Source organism: Acanthisitta chloris, unplaced genomic scaffold (genome assembly GCF_000695815.1).
Source record: "Acanthisitta chloris isolate BGI_N310 unplaced genomic scaffold, ASM69581v1 scaffold1168, whole genome shotgun sequence".
Classification (NCBI taxonomy): Eukaryota; Metazoa; Chordata; class Aves; order Passeriformes; family Acanthisittidae; genus Acanthisitta; species Acanthisitta chloris.
This window is the reverse complement of record NW_008687373.1, coordinates 9662-23999: the sequence shown is the minus strand read 5'-3', so window position 1 is coordinate 23999 and position 14338 is coordinate 9662. Positions and strand designations below refer to the sequence as shown.

General features: G+C 36.1%; 1 protein-coding gene across 1 annotated transcript in view; it reads right to left on the bottom strand.

The window, feature by feature from the left end:
• The window catches only part of LOC103807793 (E3 ubiquitin-protein ligase CBL-B-like), a gene marked incomplete at both ends in the record, with an annotated part of 115351 nt that overhangs the window by 91655 nt on the left and 9358 nt on the right, over positions 1 to 14338 (bottom strand). Inside the window, 1 exon segment of the mRNA XM_009080539.1 lies at positions 13105 to 13355. Within this exon segment, the coding sequence (XP_009078787.1) occupies positions 13105 to 13355 (251 nt within the window).

Sequence of the window (14338 nt, the reverse complement as noted above, 5' to 3'; positions counted from 1 at the left end):
AATGCCTCTTTGAAAGCAGTCACACTGCTTATTCATAGTATCTCAAATGAAACCCAAGGCATATGGTAAAGTTATGCCATTGCACAAAACGGTGCTTATGACAGTGAACAATCCTTTCGAATCAAAACTATCCTTGACACTTCAACAACAAAAATCCCACCTTGATGATGGAACATAGACACAATATTTAAATAAATCTGAAGAGCTAGAATTGTTAATCAACACAGTTTAATAAATTGAGTTGCACCCATTAAAGACTTGAGTTGTCCTTTTTTCACTAAAGCACACACCCACTAGAGGGTCAGACTCCCAAAAGAAGAATGAAACAATAGATGGACCATCTGCTGTTACACAAAGGAAATTGAAAATCCAGGAACAGAATATATGGGAGGTGTACTAAAATCAGCATTACCTTTCCATTTTCTCTCACTCCAGATTCTCAAGATAAGCTTTTAAATACAAAAAGCAAACAAAAAAGCCACCACACAGGAAAGTTCTAAGAGCTTGCAGGCATAGCCATACAGGGTAAAGTAGGACATGAAATGCCCTGAGACCTTTTTTTTTCTTTCCCTTGGCAACTCTAAGCCATACACCAATTTTCCAGTGACAAATACTCTGACTCCTGTTAATACAGCAAATGGCATTCATGGAACTGATGTTCCACAAGGGTACAGAAGGCTACGACAGGTATCTTAAATAGCAGATCCATGGATTTCCACAACTTGAATGTCTTCACAGCTGTCAGCTGATTTTACTGTAAGGCTTACTTGTCATTGTCCTCTCCCAGCTTATTTATGCACATCAACTGCAAGGCAGAGAGAACTCCTTAACAGGCTTAAAACAAGTGTGAAGAAATAACTGCCCAAGGATAAGATTGCCTTGGAAAGACCTTCTGCAGAGTACAAGATTACCTGAAAACAAAGCACAAATAAATGGAGAAATAGTGCATTTACACATCACCTTTTCCCAATAGGTGCCTCAAAGTGCTCTAACAGACACAACTCTTCTGTTCCATTATATCAGAGGATTTAGCCACTAGATACTTTCACCATGTTATAACAGCTACTAAGAGATGGGTGTTGTTCTTTTTTTGTTGCTTTGTTTATGCTGAGTAAACATAAGCTAATTTATTTCTCTAACATTTCCCTAGCTATCCCCTTCACAGTAGCTAAGTGGGTTGGGCTTACAGGTTTCAAAAAGGTATGTCAAAAGTCCTTTCAGTCATCCACTCCAATAACAAAGAGCTTTCCCAGAAATCACTTAATAAAGGACTGATTTTTGAAAACAAATGTCCAATAGTGTGTCCTCTAAGTCCATTTAAAATATATATTTTAATATTCTAAGAAACTATGTTTATTTTTTAGATTGCCCATTACAGTTTAGCATTAGTAATGCTAAATTCATACAGCACAGACAAATGAGACCTCTGAAAAATCCTTAGCCCTTTCAGAAAAGCATTTTCTATTTGTATTTTCTTTAAGCCACTATAAAAACTGCTATGTGGTGTTCAGACATGTCTCTTCCTGGCTTTGGGACTCATTAAAGATTATTTCAAAGTGGCTGCCAGGATCCATGAGCCTCACAGAACAGTCTCCCTCCCCTATTCTTTTCTTCCTCCCAATGAAAGTGGAAAGACGAGAGAAAACAAGCAACTCTTTTCTCAGTGGCACTTGGACAACTTCATAAGGGAAGGTTCCTTTCAGACAAACATTATGTGCCTGTCAGTCATACATGTGTGTAGTTAATGAAACCACATAAGCATAGACTGGAGGACAGCTGTGTACTGACTGGGTCACCAGTGATCCATACTACTGAACACCCCCCAGATGAGCACTGTCTTCTGACATTACTGTGCTCTGCAAGTGGTTAGAGTCCCATTCCTCATAGGGCATTAATTATGGGGATTAACAGTAAAAGGAAACACATGAACAGGATGCTACACACTTTTTTTTTTTGCTTTGAATCTTTGTGTATTTGCTACAGCTATGAATTAAGGAGTAAGAAGGATCTGCAGAGCTCTGGACAAAAATAATACAATACAGTCTTCCTGTCTGCTATCCTAAAGAAGCCCCTTAAAAAAAAGTACAGGAGGAGAAGATTTCAGCCTGCTGACATAGGACTTTCTCAGCAAGACAAAAAAATAGCTATATATGCCACACCTTTCTGGATTTTCCCAATTGCAGCACAGAATATATATCATTAAGCTGTAAAACCACTGAAGCATTAGCCACTGGGAATGAGCTGTCAGTAAGAGGCAGTTATGAAGTGGATTAAAAATTCTTACAAAGTTAGAACAGACAAAAGCCTTTATCTATGCTCCCATCACCCATTACTCTGCTACTACAGCCAAAAAGCATGTAACTGTAAATAATACTCCTAATTCTAGGCAAACCTAAAAGTGCTGTACTGTGAATTAAATGGCATAATACTTAAATGCAAGTGACCTACGATGGATGAGGTAACCAGTAAAAAGTAACCTAACTAGAAATAAAGCATAAGTGTTCAAACTCTAACAAAAAAATATGTATACAGACTATTCATTACAACCCACTGCATTATTGAGATGACCTAACAACTGAATATGTACTTTTCCTATTTTAGTGTTTCAGAGTTGAAAGCTAGAACAATATTTCATTATAAAAACAGCAGGGTTTTTTTTCTAATATTTTAAAATCAAGTACTTAGCAATGAAGAAACAAAAACAAGCTAAGTTATAACATAGACATCTCCTTTATTGCTTGCATATTAGGCAAGCAGATGTTCGTAACAGAGACTGTCGTCACTTTCAGTGAAAAAACGTAGTTGGAACACAGGTTCTCCACTTCAGAAATTTCACAACAGGCTGTATATTTGAACAAACAAATGTTTCCAGGCTCTGTTTGTTGCTCTATATCTTCCTTAAACATGCACGACATTTATAGAGCATTAAATACAACTTACACAGCTAAGTACTGTATTTGCTAAAACTTACAAGTTTAAAGACACCATTTATTTTTCTTCTGTCAAAACTAAGCCTTCTCCAAAAATAACAATGGTGCTCAGGGAGTTTGATATTAAACCCTGAAGTAATCTAGTAACACAATAATTTCATTTTTTACAAGTTATGTAATGACTAAATCTCTGTAGCCCCATAAAGTGTTTAAAATGTTGACATGAAAACATCTGAAGGTGTTTCTCTTCATCTTTACACACTCTCCCACTACAGAGTAGTTAGAATTAAAGGCCTGCTCTTGGATATACACCTATAAGGACTCGCTAATTAATGACTGCTTTTAAAAAAATTAGACATTGTGCTAACAAATGTTCTTACGTACAAGGTGTTTTATTACTGACCAGGCACCTCATACTTCCCATGACAGACATTCATGACTCAGAATCAACTCCAAGATGAGTTCATAGAATATTCTGTTGGCTAAGGACCATTTTCCATTGGAACAGTTTGAAAGCAGATGCTAATACATTTGTCTGTCTTGCATTAATGCCCTTTAACTTGTTACAGGAGGCAAATTTTTTCTCATGCAGTCATTTCTTAAACAATACAATATTGCCCAAAATGTCCTATTTTATGAGTGATGACTAACAAATGAACTTATCTCCTCTTAAAGTCTGATATAGAGACAATGAAGGTGTTTGTGGGGTTTTTTTCAGGACAATAAAGGGGCATATAGAGACAATGAAGGTGTTTGTGGGTTTTTTTTCAGGACAATAAAGGAGTTAGGAAAAGCCTTTAAGACATCACTAAGGTCTGGCACACACACACGCACAAAGAAACAAGTGTATTAAAATGTTTCTTTACTCTTAGCTTAATCAAAACTGAAATTTGTTACAAAATAATTCTCTGTGCAAACTAGGGAGTGATCACAGATCTACTAAGGATGTAAGTTTCAGGTCTTTGAATGAGTTAAGCCAGCAGATGACCACTGGGCCCCAGGTACAACTAAGCAAGATCTGCAAGAGACATTTATTTTACTCATTTATAAACAAGCCCAAGGATCCTTTTCTTTCTGCCACACCAGTACCCAGGGTCAAATCCAAACCTGCAACATGTCAAATACTTTCTCAAGAGTCTAGATATTCTCCACTCTTGGTCATATCAACATAAAAAGACCCTGTGCAATACTCTGGATTTGAGCTCAAGAGAAGAAGAGATAGCAGTTAATCAGGAGTGGGAAGACTTCCATAGCTTATTCAGCAGTGCTCTTCCCACCAGGAGACACGTTTACATTATGCAAGGTGGATGCAAAATTGGGGCTGATATTTAAAATGACATACAGTTGTGGATTTTATTTCCATAAATGCATCTGTTCAGTATCACAGACAGAAAAAAGGCTCTAACTATTACTACTGACAGTTTCAAGTAAGAATTGTGGAATAAATAAGGCAATCTTCACACATTTTTGCTACAGAAGATACAAGTCATTTTCCTATTTATTGTTGCTTCAAATCTCAAAGCCATACATTTTCACTATTTAACCTTAGGGGAAAGCGAGACCATGTTTTGTGAACTCTCTCACAATGGTATCAAGTACAGCAAAAGAAATACTTAAATTTAATTACTTTTCCCCAAAATTTTTCTCCCGCAGTACAGAGCTTGCCAAAGATCAGCTAATAACAGTAACAGACTAACTCATCAGGCTCTGGGCAGGTTCCCAATGGAGTCCTGATATATACAATGTATCAGATATTATGCTGAAATTATACCTCTGCTATGTGACCATTCAGAAAAAAAAAAAACATTAACCAAACAACAAAGTCCTCTTATAGACAGATGACAGCAACTTTATCCAGACATTAAATTCAGGTCAAACAATGTGCTACCACTGATTACAATCTTTCATCACAGACCCCCAAAATGTGTGTTTCTCACATATCTGCAACTTTTGTTTCCCCTCGAATTTATGGTCTTATATCACATTATGAAGAATTATCGTTAAATCTCCCTCTATGTCAGACATACCAGAAAAAGCGAAGTCATAATTATTATGACCAAATACTACTAAAATGAAATAAACATAATTAACTATTTCTTCACCAATTTTTCTGATCTGTCAAGATATTTGCAAAAACAAAGTTAATATATTCTTCAATATGTTTTTTGTGTATTTCACTTCACACAATGTTAAGAACTGGATAAGAAACAGATTATGGTGAAAATCTTCTATTGCAAAACAGGATAGCTCTGTAATTCTGACATGTGAAATCTGAGCAAATGATGGTGAAAGCAAACAATGTTTTATCATATGCTAGAGACAAATATAAAAATATTTCATAATGAATCCTTTAAGTCCTACCTTGGTAGCACTCAAAACAGATTCAAGATGTATTAGCCACTGATATCATGAATGAGATGCTGATAAGTCACCCGGCTGTGTGCTCAGGAAGTTTTATCCCTCATATAAATTCACTTACTGACTTCTTATTCCATTTGTGCTATGTGTTAAAATGTACTACTTTTGGTCCTTTCTGTATGCTACATATGCTGCTTATTTGTGGGGGCTTTTTAATAGCTGCATTCACTGCACATTCTTTTGTGTATCACACTTTATTTCAAATCAAGCAAATGATATTCCTAAACTGGCTCTCAAAAGAACATGCTGTTAAATCATTTGGAATTGTTCATTATAAAATACGAGAATGAAACGTGCCAACATATTAATCTTACAAGCAGCAAAACGTTTTTGTGCAGACATAGACAAACCTACATTTTTAACTACAAATCCTTGTTCCTACAATATCAATTCATGATATTAAAGCCTTGTCTTGTACTAGAGCATGCATAACATTATTGTAGAATCTGTAAAGACAAAGTTAACTTGAGAATGTGCAGCCACTGATAAAGGCTTACTAAATTGTATTAACTCTGTCATTTTTTGTGTGATTCAAGTAAATTCACTTTATTAATACTGAAGGGAAGAACAGAATAGGAAGAAAAAACCCATGGCAAATGATCACTAAGTATTTTAAAAATTCCCTGAAATTATCAAAGTAGTCTCTCTTTCTAGCACTCTGAATTCCAATAAATAGAACGGGATAGTTCCAGAAATTGTTGTCGCCTTCAATATCTCACTCTGTCTCTTGCTTTGAACTCAAACTTGGACTGTTAATCAAAACATACTTTCACCCCCTTTCAGATAAAGGTTGTGTCTTATTCTGTACAGGTTAACAAAACTGCCTTCACTATATGTTTTGATACATAGCAAGCATCTCTTCTAGGCTGATTTTTGATCAAGCGTTCTTTGGATAAAAGGATTACCACTACAGCACGTCTGTTTTTATAAACTGGCTTTACTTTACTTTCAAAGAGCTTCTATTGACTAAACAGCAAGTGTACCACTTGAAAGTGATTATTCCCAACTTCCTTTTCATTTCTTTATAGAATAAAAGCAGACTTCTATTCTTTCATGTTTCTAATTTTTAATGGAAAGCAATGCCACAGAAGATTAGGGAAAGGAAACAATTTATTTTTATAACCTGAAAATAAAATTAGATGTGCTTATATATTTAGACACATATTTCATGAACACATATACTTTCTTTTAAAAGCTTTCTCTGTGTTTCTTCTTGTATCATAAGTAGGTTCCATCATGCAGGCTAGTGTTGAAGGCATCCTAAAACAATACCTTATCACTGAAAATAGAACACTATTTTCAGTGTGACAGAGAGAAGCAAAGACCAAACTTTCTGAAAATCAGCCACACATTCGAAAGTGAATGATGAAAGACCCATTCAGGCCCATTACAGGAGCCTTCCTTTCTACATTCAGGAGTCAGTGCTGCCTGTTCTTCAAAAAATTCCTAAAGTTACTAACTTGGCCTCTACCATACCTAAGAACATAGCTCTGTTTATAGCTGGTGACCATGGCTGGTCTCCACAAGCACAGCTGTTCCCTATAGAGACCATGCAGACAAGTACAGTGAAGGGATGTGAGGAACAGAGTTGTTTGTTAGAGCAGAAATGGGTACTAGTTTCCTGGCTGCCAAATGCAATAGAGTATTTCCAGACATCCCTGACCAAGAGTACTGTATTTTCAGAAAATCACCTATTTGCCCCAGCTCATTTTGTTGACCTATATTGCATTCTAAAGCTGAAATGAAACCATGTAGAAAAATATGTCAGTATAGACATTGACTCAGTCATATTGTATAATCCCAGTAGTAGAACTGTCATTAGGTTTATCATAAAGGAAATTAATATCTAACATGGAAAGTCTGCAGAACTGATTCCCCTAACTTTGTGCTTTTTTTGAGAACTTTCACACTTCCACAAAGTGGGTATAAATGCTAGGGCACCTTAAAATTTGGCATCATGATCACATACACTTTTCACAGGTATGAATAATTAAACAAAGGGCAAGAAGGAAGATATTAGACTGTGTATATCCCCTCACAACCAGCTGAACTCTATCAGATATGACTGTCAACACCACACTACTTGCAAGATGATGTTTGAAATAGACCTTGTGCTGACATAGAAAATGGTGCCTGATTTCATAAGAGTAAAAAAGTAAAAGACAAAGTGCAAATATTATCTCTCTTCTACACAACTAGATACGAATCAAAGGCCTAAATCAATTATAAGAATTTACAAGCCATTATTTTTTCATTAGGATCTTTTGCGGTTTTAAAATCCTTGTCTTCCTCTGCAATCTGAATAAATAGTTGCCTTTAAGTAACTCTGGTACTAATATTTCCTTTGTTCCCATTTGGCAATACCCTCTACCAAGCAGTGAAGATGAATTTTAAAAAAAATCTAAAAATTTAAATATTTCCTTACAACAACTGCAGTCACACAAACTGTTTGCATTTATGTTGAGAAGAAGCTGCCGTAATTGTCGTGCCCTACAAATTATAACCTCCATGCATTCTCACCTGCCCTCTGCAACAGACTGTCTGAAAAGTGTGCTTGTGTAACATTCCTTGTCTAATTTAGACTAGAACCAAAACCAGAAAATGGCTTGTACTTCACCAAATCTGCACTGAAGCTCAATTAATGTGGGTCAAGTACACCAAAGGGTTTATTAAAGCTGTTTGGTTCACATCTGGTTTTACATCACATCTAAGGAACACGGGAGGGGAGAAGAGGGTGGAAATGATCACCATAAAAGCTTCAATAAAAATAACTCCAAATCATTGCATTTCCTCCTCCTATGCAATCCCATCTAATCAGTCATGCCCACTTTTGCCTCAGGAGAAGCCTCTTTATTAGAGGCTATTTCTTGTAGCCAAGTTCCATTCCCAATTACCTTATTATAGGTTATACATTGAAAGATAAATGTCCTCTCTTTTCTAGGGACAGCACAGGGGTTTAAGCAATGAGCCAACATCCCAGAAGCTTTTCAAGCAGAGTAAGGCAACTTCTTTTCCTAAAAACCTAGTGAAGGAACAATCCAAAAATACAGGTAAATAAACACAAGAGGGCAAAACCCAAATACTAAATTCCCTTTCCTCAGCTTCAGCAAGATTAGGATTAAAGAGACAATATATTTGAGCTCCAAAATGTGCTGACATAGTTTAAGTATAGGGCTTTACATACTATGTTAAGCAACAGATGGTATGTATAGTCTAACTGTTCAGCTCAGAATTTACTGAAGATCTACATAATAGGCTTGGAAAATGGAATAAATGGTCCGTATCTTTCACCACCAGATCACAATTCCTAAGCCAATCCACTTTGTTGAAGGCTGCCATCCTTACTATTTGACAGTTATTATCTATGTGATGTCAATCAATAGCCAAAACTTACTCTATGAAAATAGCTATTAACATGCTTTTCTGAATCTGTATATACTATTTGTCAAACAAGAAAACCATTGGCCAAAACAATCTTAACTTGTCCAAACAAAATCATCCAGAATTAGAACTTCGCTCTTCCTGATCCTTCTCACAATCAACAAAACCTCCTCTGCCTGGAGACACAAACAAGTTGCAAAGCTAGCTAAGTTATAAACTTCCTAAATTCCTATAAATAAAACAGTAAGGTTGTGGTACAAGATGAGGTAGTTCAAAGAAGTAAGGGTAAACTACCTCACACATACCACAGGACAGAAGAACACAAATGGCCTTGCAGCTGGTGAAACTGACCACCACACCACATGCTTACTGTTGCAACTTCTTACTGAGTCTTTCAAGGTAAGGAGAGAACGGACACAAAATTTCAACACCAGAAAGGTTTCTACCAAAAACACTGTGTACCTTGATGTGCCAGTTCAAGGGCTTGAATCAAGAGCCTTATCTGATCTCAGATGTCAATGCCGACTTAAGGAAGAGCAATGGAATACTTTATTAACCCACTAACCAACATGAACAGTAACAAAGGAGAACCTGATCTATCACAAACTGTAGGTATAAGACCTCTTAAAAGACATTTCTAAAATGCTCTTTAAAAACAAACAGCCAACTAACTTTGGCTGAACCAAGGAGCAATTAAGAGATTATTAAAAATAAGTATACACACCCTGGTTTTATACTTTCTGCCTCTCCTCAGATAAAGGGCATATAGCAGAAGGCATGCAATATTGAAACAGTCAATGTGTAAGTTCCATCTCAAAATGTATTCCTCCAAGGACATGATTAACAGGGAAGCACAGGAAACCACCCACTTGTCTCCATTACTGAGAAGTGGTTGTGTTAGACCTGAAGACTATGTCCAGCACTTTGAATGAATTCAAATATAATCTCTCCACTGTCACTTTATTCCTCTTCTAGTCTTATTATTGTAACTTATATGCTTGATTTCTACACCTGGCTAACACATTTGTCTGAAAAAACTGCCATTCTACAAAGTTTTTATTTTTTCTGGATGTGTAATTCTGGAATGTAGCAAGAAGAAAGGAAGCTTGGACTTCACAGAAATGATGCTTTCCAGCTTTAGTTTACTTCCCAGTCAGCAACAAAGGGGACAAAAATAAAGGAAAGAAAAAAAAAACCAAGACCCTCAAAGACACAAAGTCTTTTAAGAGTAGATGTACCTGAACCAGTAACTTTAATAAACCAGTGTTAATAACCTTCTAAAAAGTAAAATCTGTAACAAAAAGATCTTTAATTCATTCATGGAAAAACTTGAGCAGCCTGTATCTAGTACAGTTTACATAACTCCCTGAACATCATCTCTTACTTCATTAAGCAAGAGGACTACAAGGACATAATTTTGTACTAAACACAATACCCAACAGATAGATGCAATTCATACACAATAAATGAACTTGTAAACAATATTTTCTCTGCTTAGCAAGACTCATCCAACAGAGTACAGAATGACAGCACCAACTACTCTTAAACAGCTATCATACATGTTTGATACAGGAACAAGACAGAGAAGCAAAACTTACTGTTGCTTACACACACCATAAGCTTTTTTTAGCCATGTCTATGTATTTTGACTGGCACATTACCTTGTTTCATCCACAGGATTTTTGAGAACTAAAATTTATGACAAATTATTCACAATAGAGAAATTTGGTGTCATTAGGCAAATAATGTATATTGGCACCAGTTCCTAAATGTATCATCACTATAAAAGTAAAAAGATTATTCAATAATGTAAATAGGTTAAAATTATACCAATCAAACATATATAAAGAATGCTTCTAAATGCAGCCAGTTTCTTATTTTCATGACGCTCTTTTATTCAGAAACCATAGAGAAACTGACAGAAAACAAAACAGAAATATAAGACTGAAAACCACAGAAACTGTCCAGGTATCAAAACTTGCCCTACATTTTTTTAAAACTGACTACATCCCAATATTTGTACTACAAATTGACTACTTCAATTTGACAGTCATTTTAGAAGCACCTCCAAAAATATTTGTTTGAGTGATCACTTCTACAGTTGCATTGTAATGCTAGCAAATAATGTACGGAGGTTAGTGCAGGCATATTTGGAAGCAAAGAATCTAAAAATATTAACAACTTCTTTTACTGAGTGACCAAGGATCAACATGATTAACTATGTTGAAGCACTGCAAAGCAAACAGATACCTAGTCACAGGGCTCAGCAAGCAAGCATACTTTCATTCAACTTTAAACCAGGACACACACACACATTAAACATCACCAGTAGATGAAAGGATGCACTGAAATCATCAAGATGTAGACTTTAACTTAAAATGGCAAGAGGTATGAGCTGCTGAAACAATGCTTACAATTTTTTTTTCAAGCATTCTGACATACAGTTATAATGCAGTTTGCATAGAGAAAACAACCAAATTTCAGCAGAGAAGAAACAAGTCTATTACACTCCTTTCCTCAAGCTTCAAACTCTATTAGCCAGGTAAAATAACATAGCTGTCACCTTCCAAAAAACAAATTTAGAGAGCCTGAAGTAGTTATTGGGACACAGTGCACTTCATTACTATGTTGTGTTTTAAAATCTTTCCTTTAAAATCATGTCACAACAATGGCCCAAATAAAAACCCAGTAAATATGCTAACTGCACCTTCTTCAAAACCTGTCTGCTTCACGAAAGATATGCTTATATCACCACTGTCATCCTTATTCAGGAAATTAAGTGGGTAACTGGAAAGAAGAAAGCAACTCTAGCAACTAGATACAGTTACTAAGACATTGTTTCAATGACTGTACAGAGTTTATAGCAGATTTTTTTAAAAAGTAACACTGAAACTGGCTTGACTTTACTGCTAACTGTGAACAAAACCATAAGTAGACTGGGGTTTCATTCAACGTTGGGAAGTCAAACTAAAAAAATGTTTACATAGCACAACTACTTACGTAAAATTTCCCTTGCCATAAAAAGTTCTTATTTCCTTTGCAACACAATGACCTCTGTGCATACAACAAATGGGATACTTAAAAAAAGAAGCCATAGGCTCAGTGCTGAACAAATCTTCCAGGGGTTGTGGTAAGAATGCATCTACAGTGAAAACATTCCTTTACATACTTACAAATTCAAACAAAAAAAAATTCATCAAAATCTTTACACATAACTAAAATAGCTCAAACAGTGTATTTTGCTCCTCTTAGGCAAAATGCTCCAAGATTATTAACAATTGGACAGGCTGTACATACTTTTAAAAAATTCCTTAGATGTTAAGCAAACTTCAGACAACCTACCAAGCACAGCAGCCCACCACAGTATACTGAACAGCTATAATCATTGCTAAGGATCTGGAAGGAACATATCTATAAATCAAACCTAACAGCAGTGACATTTACAAGAATGTAGACATTTCACTGCTTCTACCAACACTTTCAACAGCTGTAAAACTATACTGCAACCATGCCTGCCTCAGAGATCAGGTGCAGGCAGAAGAGCAGGGATTCAATCCTGCATTCACATAATTTCCCACTCCCAACAATCTCCTTTAAAAAGGGGAGACTCTAGAAAGAGCATCATGTCTCTCACTTGAATAGATTTAAAGTAATACCCTACACATGGCAAAGACCAATGGCCACAACACTGTTGTATCCTTCTCTTCCCAAAAGAAGACTGCAGAGTTCACACAGAAGTTCTTGAAATATTATTTTTAAAATCTTAGGTAATAAAATCAAGTATTAAAAACCTCCTCAGTTACCACCAGTAGTACAGACAAAGAGGACATTAATCCCTTTTATGAGAACTGAACCATTGCAAATCAGGAATCTATTAGGTTTCTGAAAAAGCTTCTCAGCACCAAACTAACATTATTATCACCTTGTGATTACATGATGTAATAGCCAAAAAAATGTGAATAGTGTTTTGCTTCATTCCATCACTTGTGAATGCTCTAAGTCAATATCTATCATGGATCCCACAGTTTTAAGAACTGGGGTAGGGAGGTCAAGCTCAATCCAAGTTAACACTCACTCTCTCTACCAGAAGGAAAACTCCATACTGCAAGGCCCTGTGAGTAAGTAATTATAATTAAATGAATGTTTTATGAAGGAAATGCACTTGGTTTTAAAGGTCACAAAGTGACAGATAAGAGCATACAGTGGAACAAATCCAGCAAATTACTGATTGGCCTGCAGGGTCAATGAATCCAAGCAATAAATATTTCTGCTCTTTAAATAATTAAAAATGTCGAAACACAATGGCTGCAGACACACGATGTTAAGAATGCAGATAGACCAGACAATCTACTTCAGATTTAAATATTTCACTTACCTGTCCTGTGACTGCTCCTCATACATTCTTTCCTTTCCTTCTTTGAAGAGTCTTATAGCCCGTTTCGATTTTTTCATAAGACTGTCAATGTAGATTTTAAAATACTCATTCTCACTGAGTTGTACAAGTTTCTGGTTGTCATCATATTTGCTCAGTATAAGTCGCAAATGTTGGTAAGTGTCAGGTAGAATGTCAAGTATGTAAGGTGGGCTGTTCTTGAGTTGAAGCTTTGGGTTTTGGCACAATCTTACCTATAAGCAAAAACAAGAAAATGTAAAAGGCAGGAAATATGTTGGGAAAAAACTGATCTGCTATCTTCAAATTTATAGGTGTAACCTATTTCTCTACCCTCCAGGCACAAAGAACTAAATCCTACTTCATTCATACTCTATGAAACCTCAACATAGTCTCTAGTGTCAAAAGATGCAAAATTTCACTTAATGCTGTCACATCTATAAGAAGGAAACAAGCTTTCTTACATAGCTTAGAGTTTTGACCTTCAAGAACATCTTTGCCTGCCTAACACATGTTAAGGAGTACATTATCAAAACACAGCATGCAATTAATGCCAAGAGCAGTACTGTCATACAGACCTGTTTGCTGCAGGTTAACTGACCTATGGATGTTTATACATCTACTAAGAACAAATGTTATAAATTACTCTGTCACTCGATTCTTCTCCCTTTTCTTAATCCAACAATACAACCTCTTAGAACCTATAGGAATTTAAATTTTGAAAGGTCTACACATAACAAAATGGTTTGAACTATGAGATTCAAGTGTTATTAGATACAACAGACAGAAATAAAGTCACTCACAAACAGATATTGTAAACCAGGAAACAAAATACTATAAACTCATTGTTTTCCAGCTCCTGGCTCTAATATTTCAGTGCTTTGATCTTGGCTGGATGTCAAGTGCCCACCAAAACCACTCTATCACCCCCCTCCTCAGCTTAACAGGGGGGGAGAATATGTAACAAAAAACTCATGGATTGAGATAAGGACAGGGAGAGATCACTCACCAGTTATCACAGGCAAAACAGACTCAACTTGGGGAACTTAATTAAATTTATTATCAATCAAATCCGAGTAGGATAATGAGAATATACAATCAAACCTTACAAACACCTTTCACCCAACCCCTCCCCTTCTTTCTAGGCTTGATTTTATTCTCGACTCTCTACTTCCTCCCCCTCAGTGGTATGGGGGAACGGCGCATGGGGGCTGTGGTC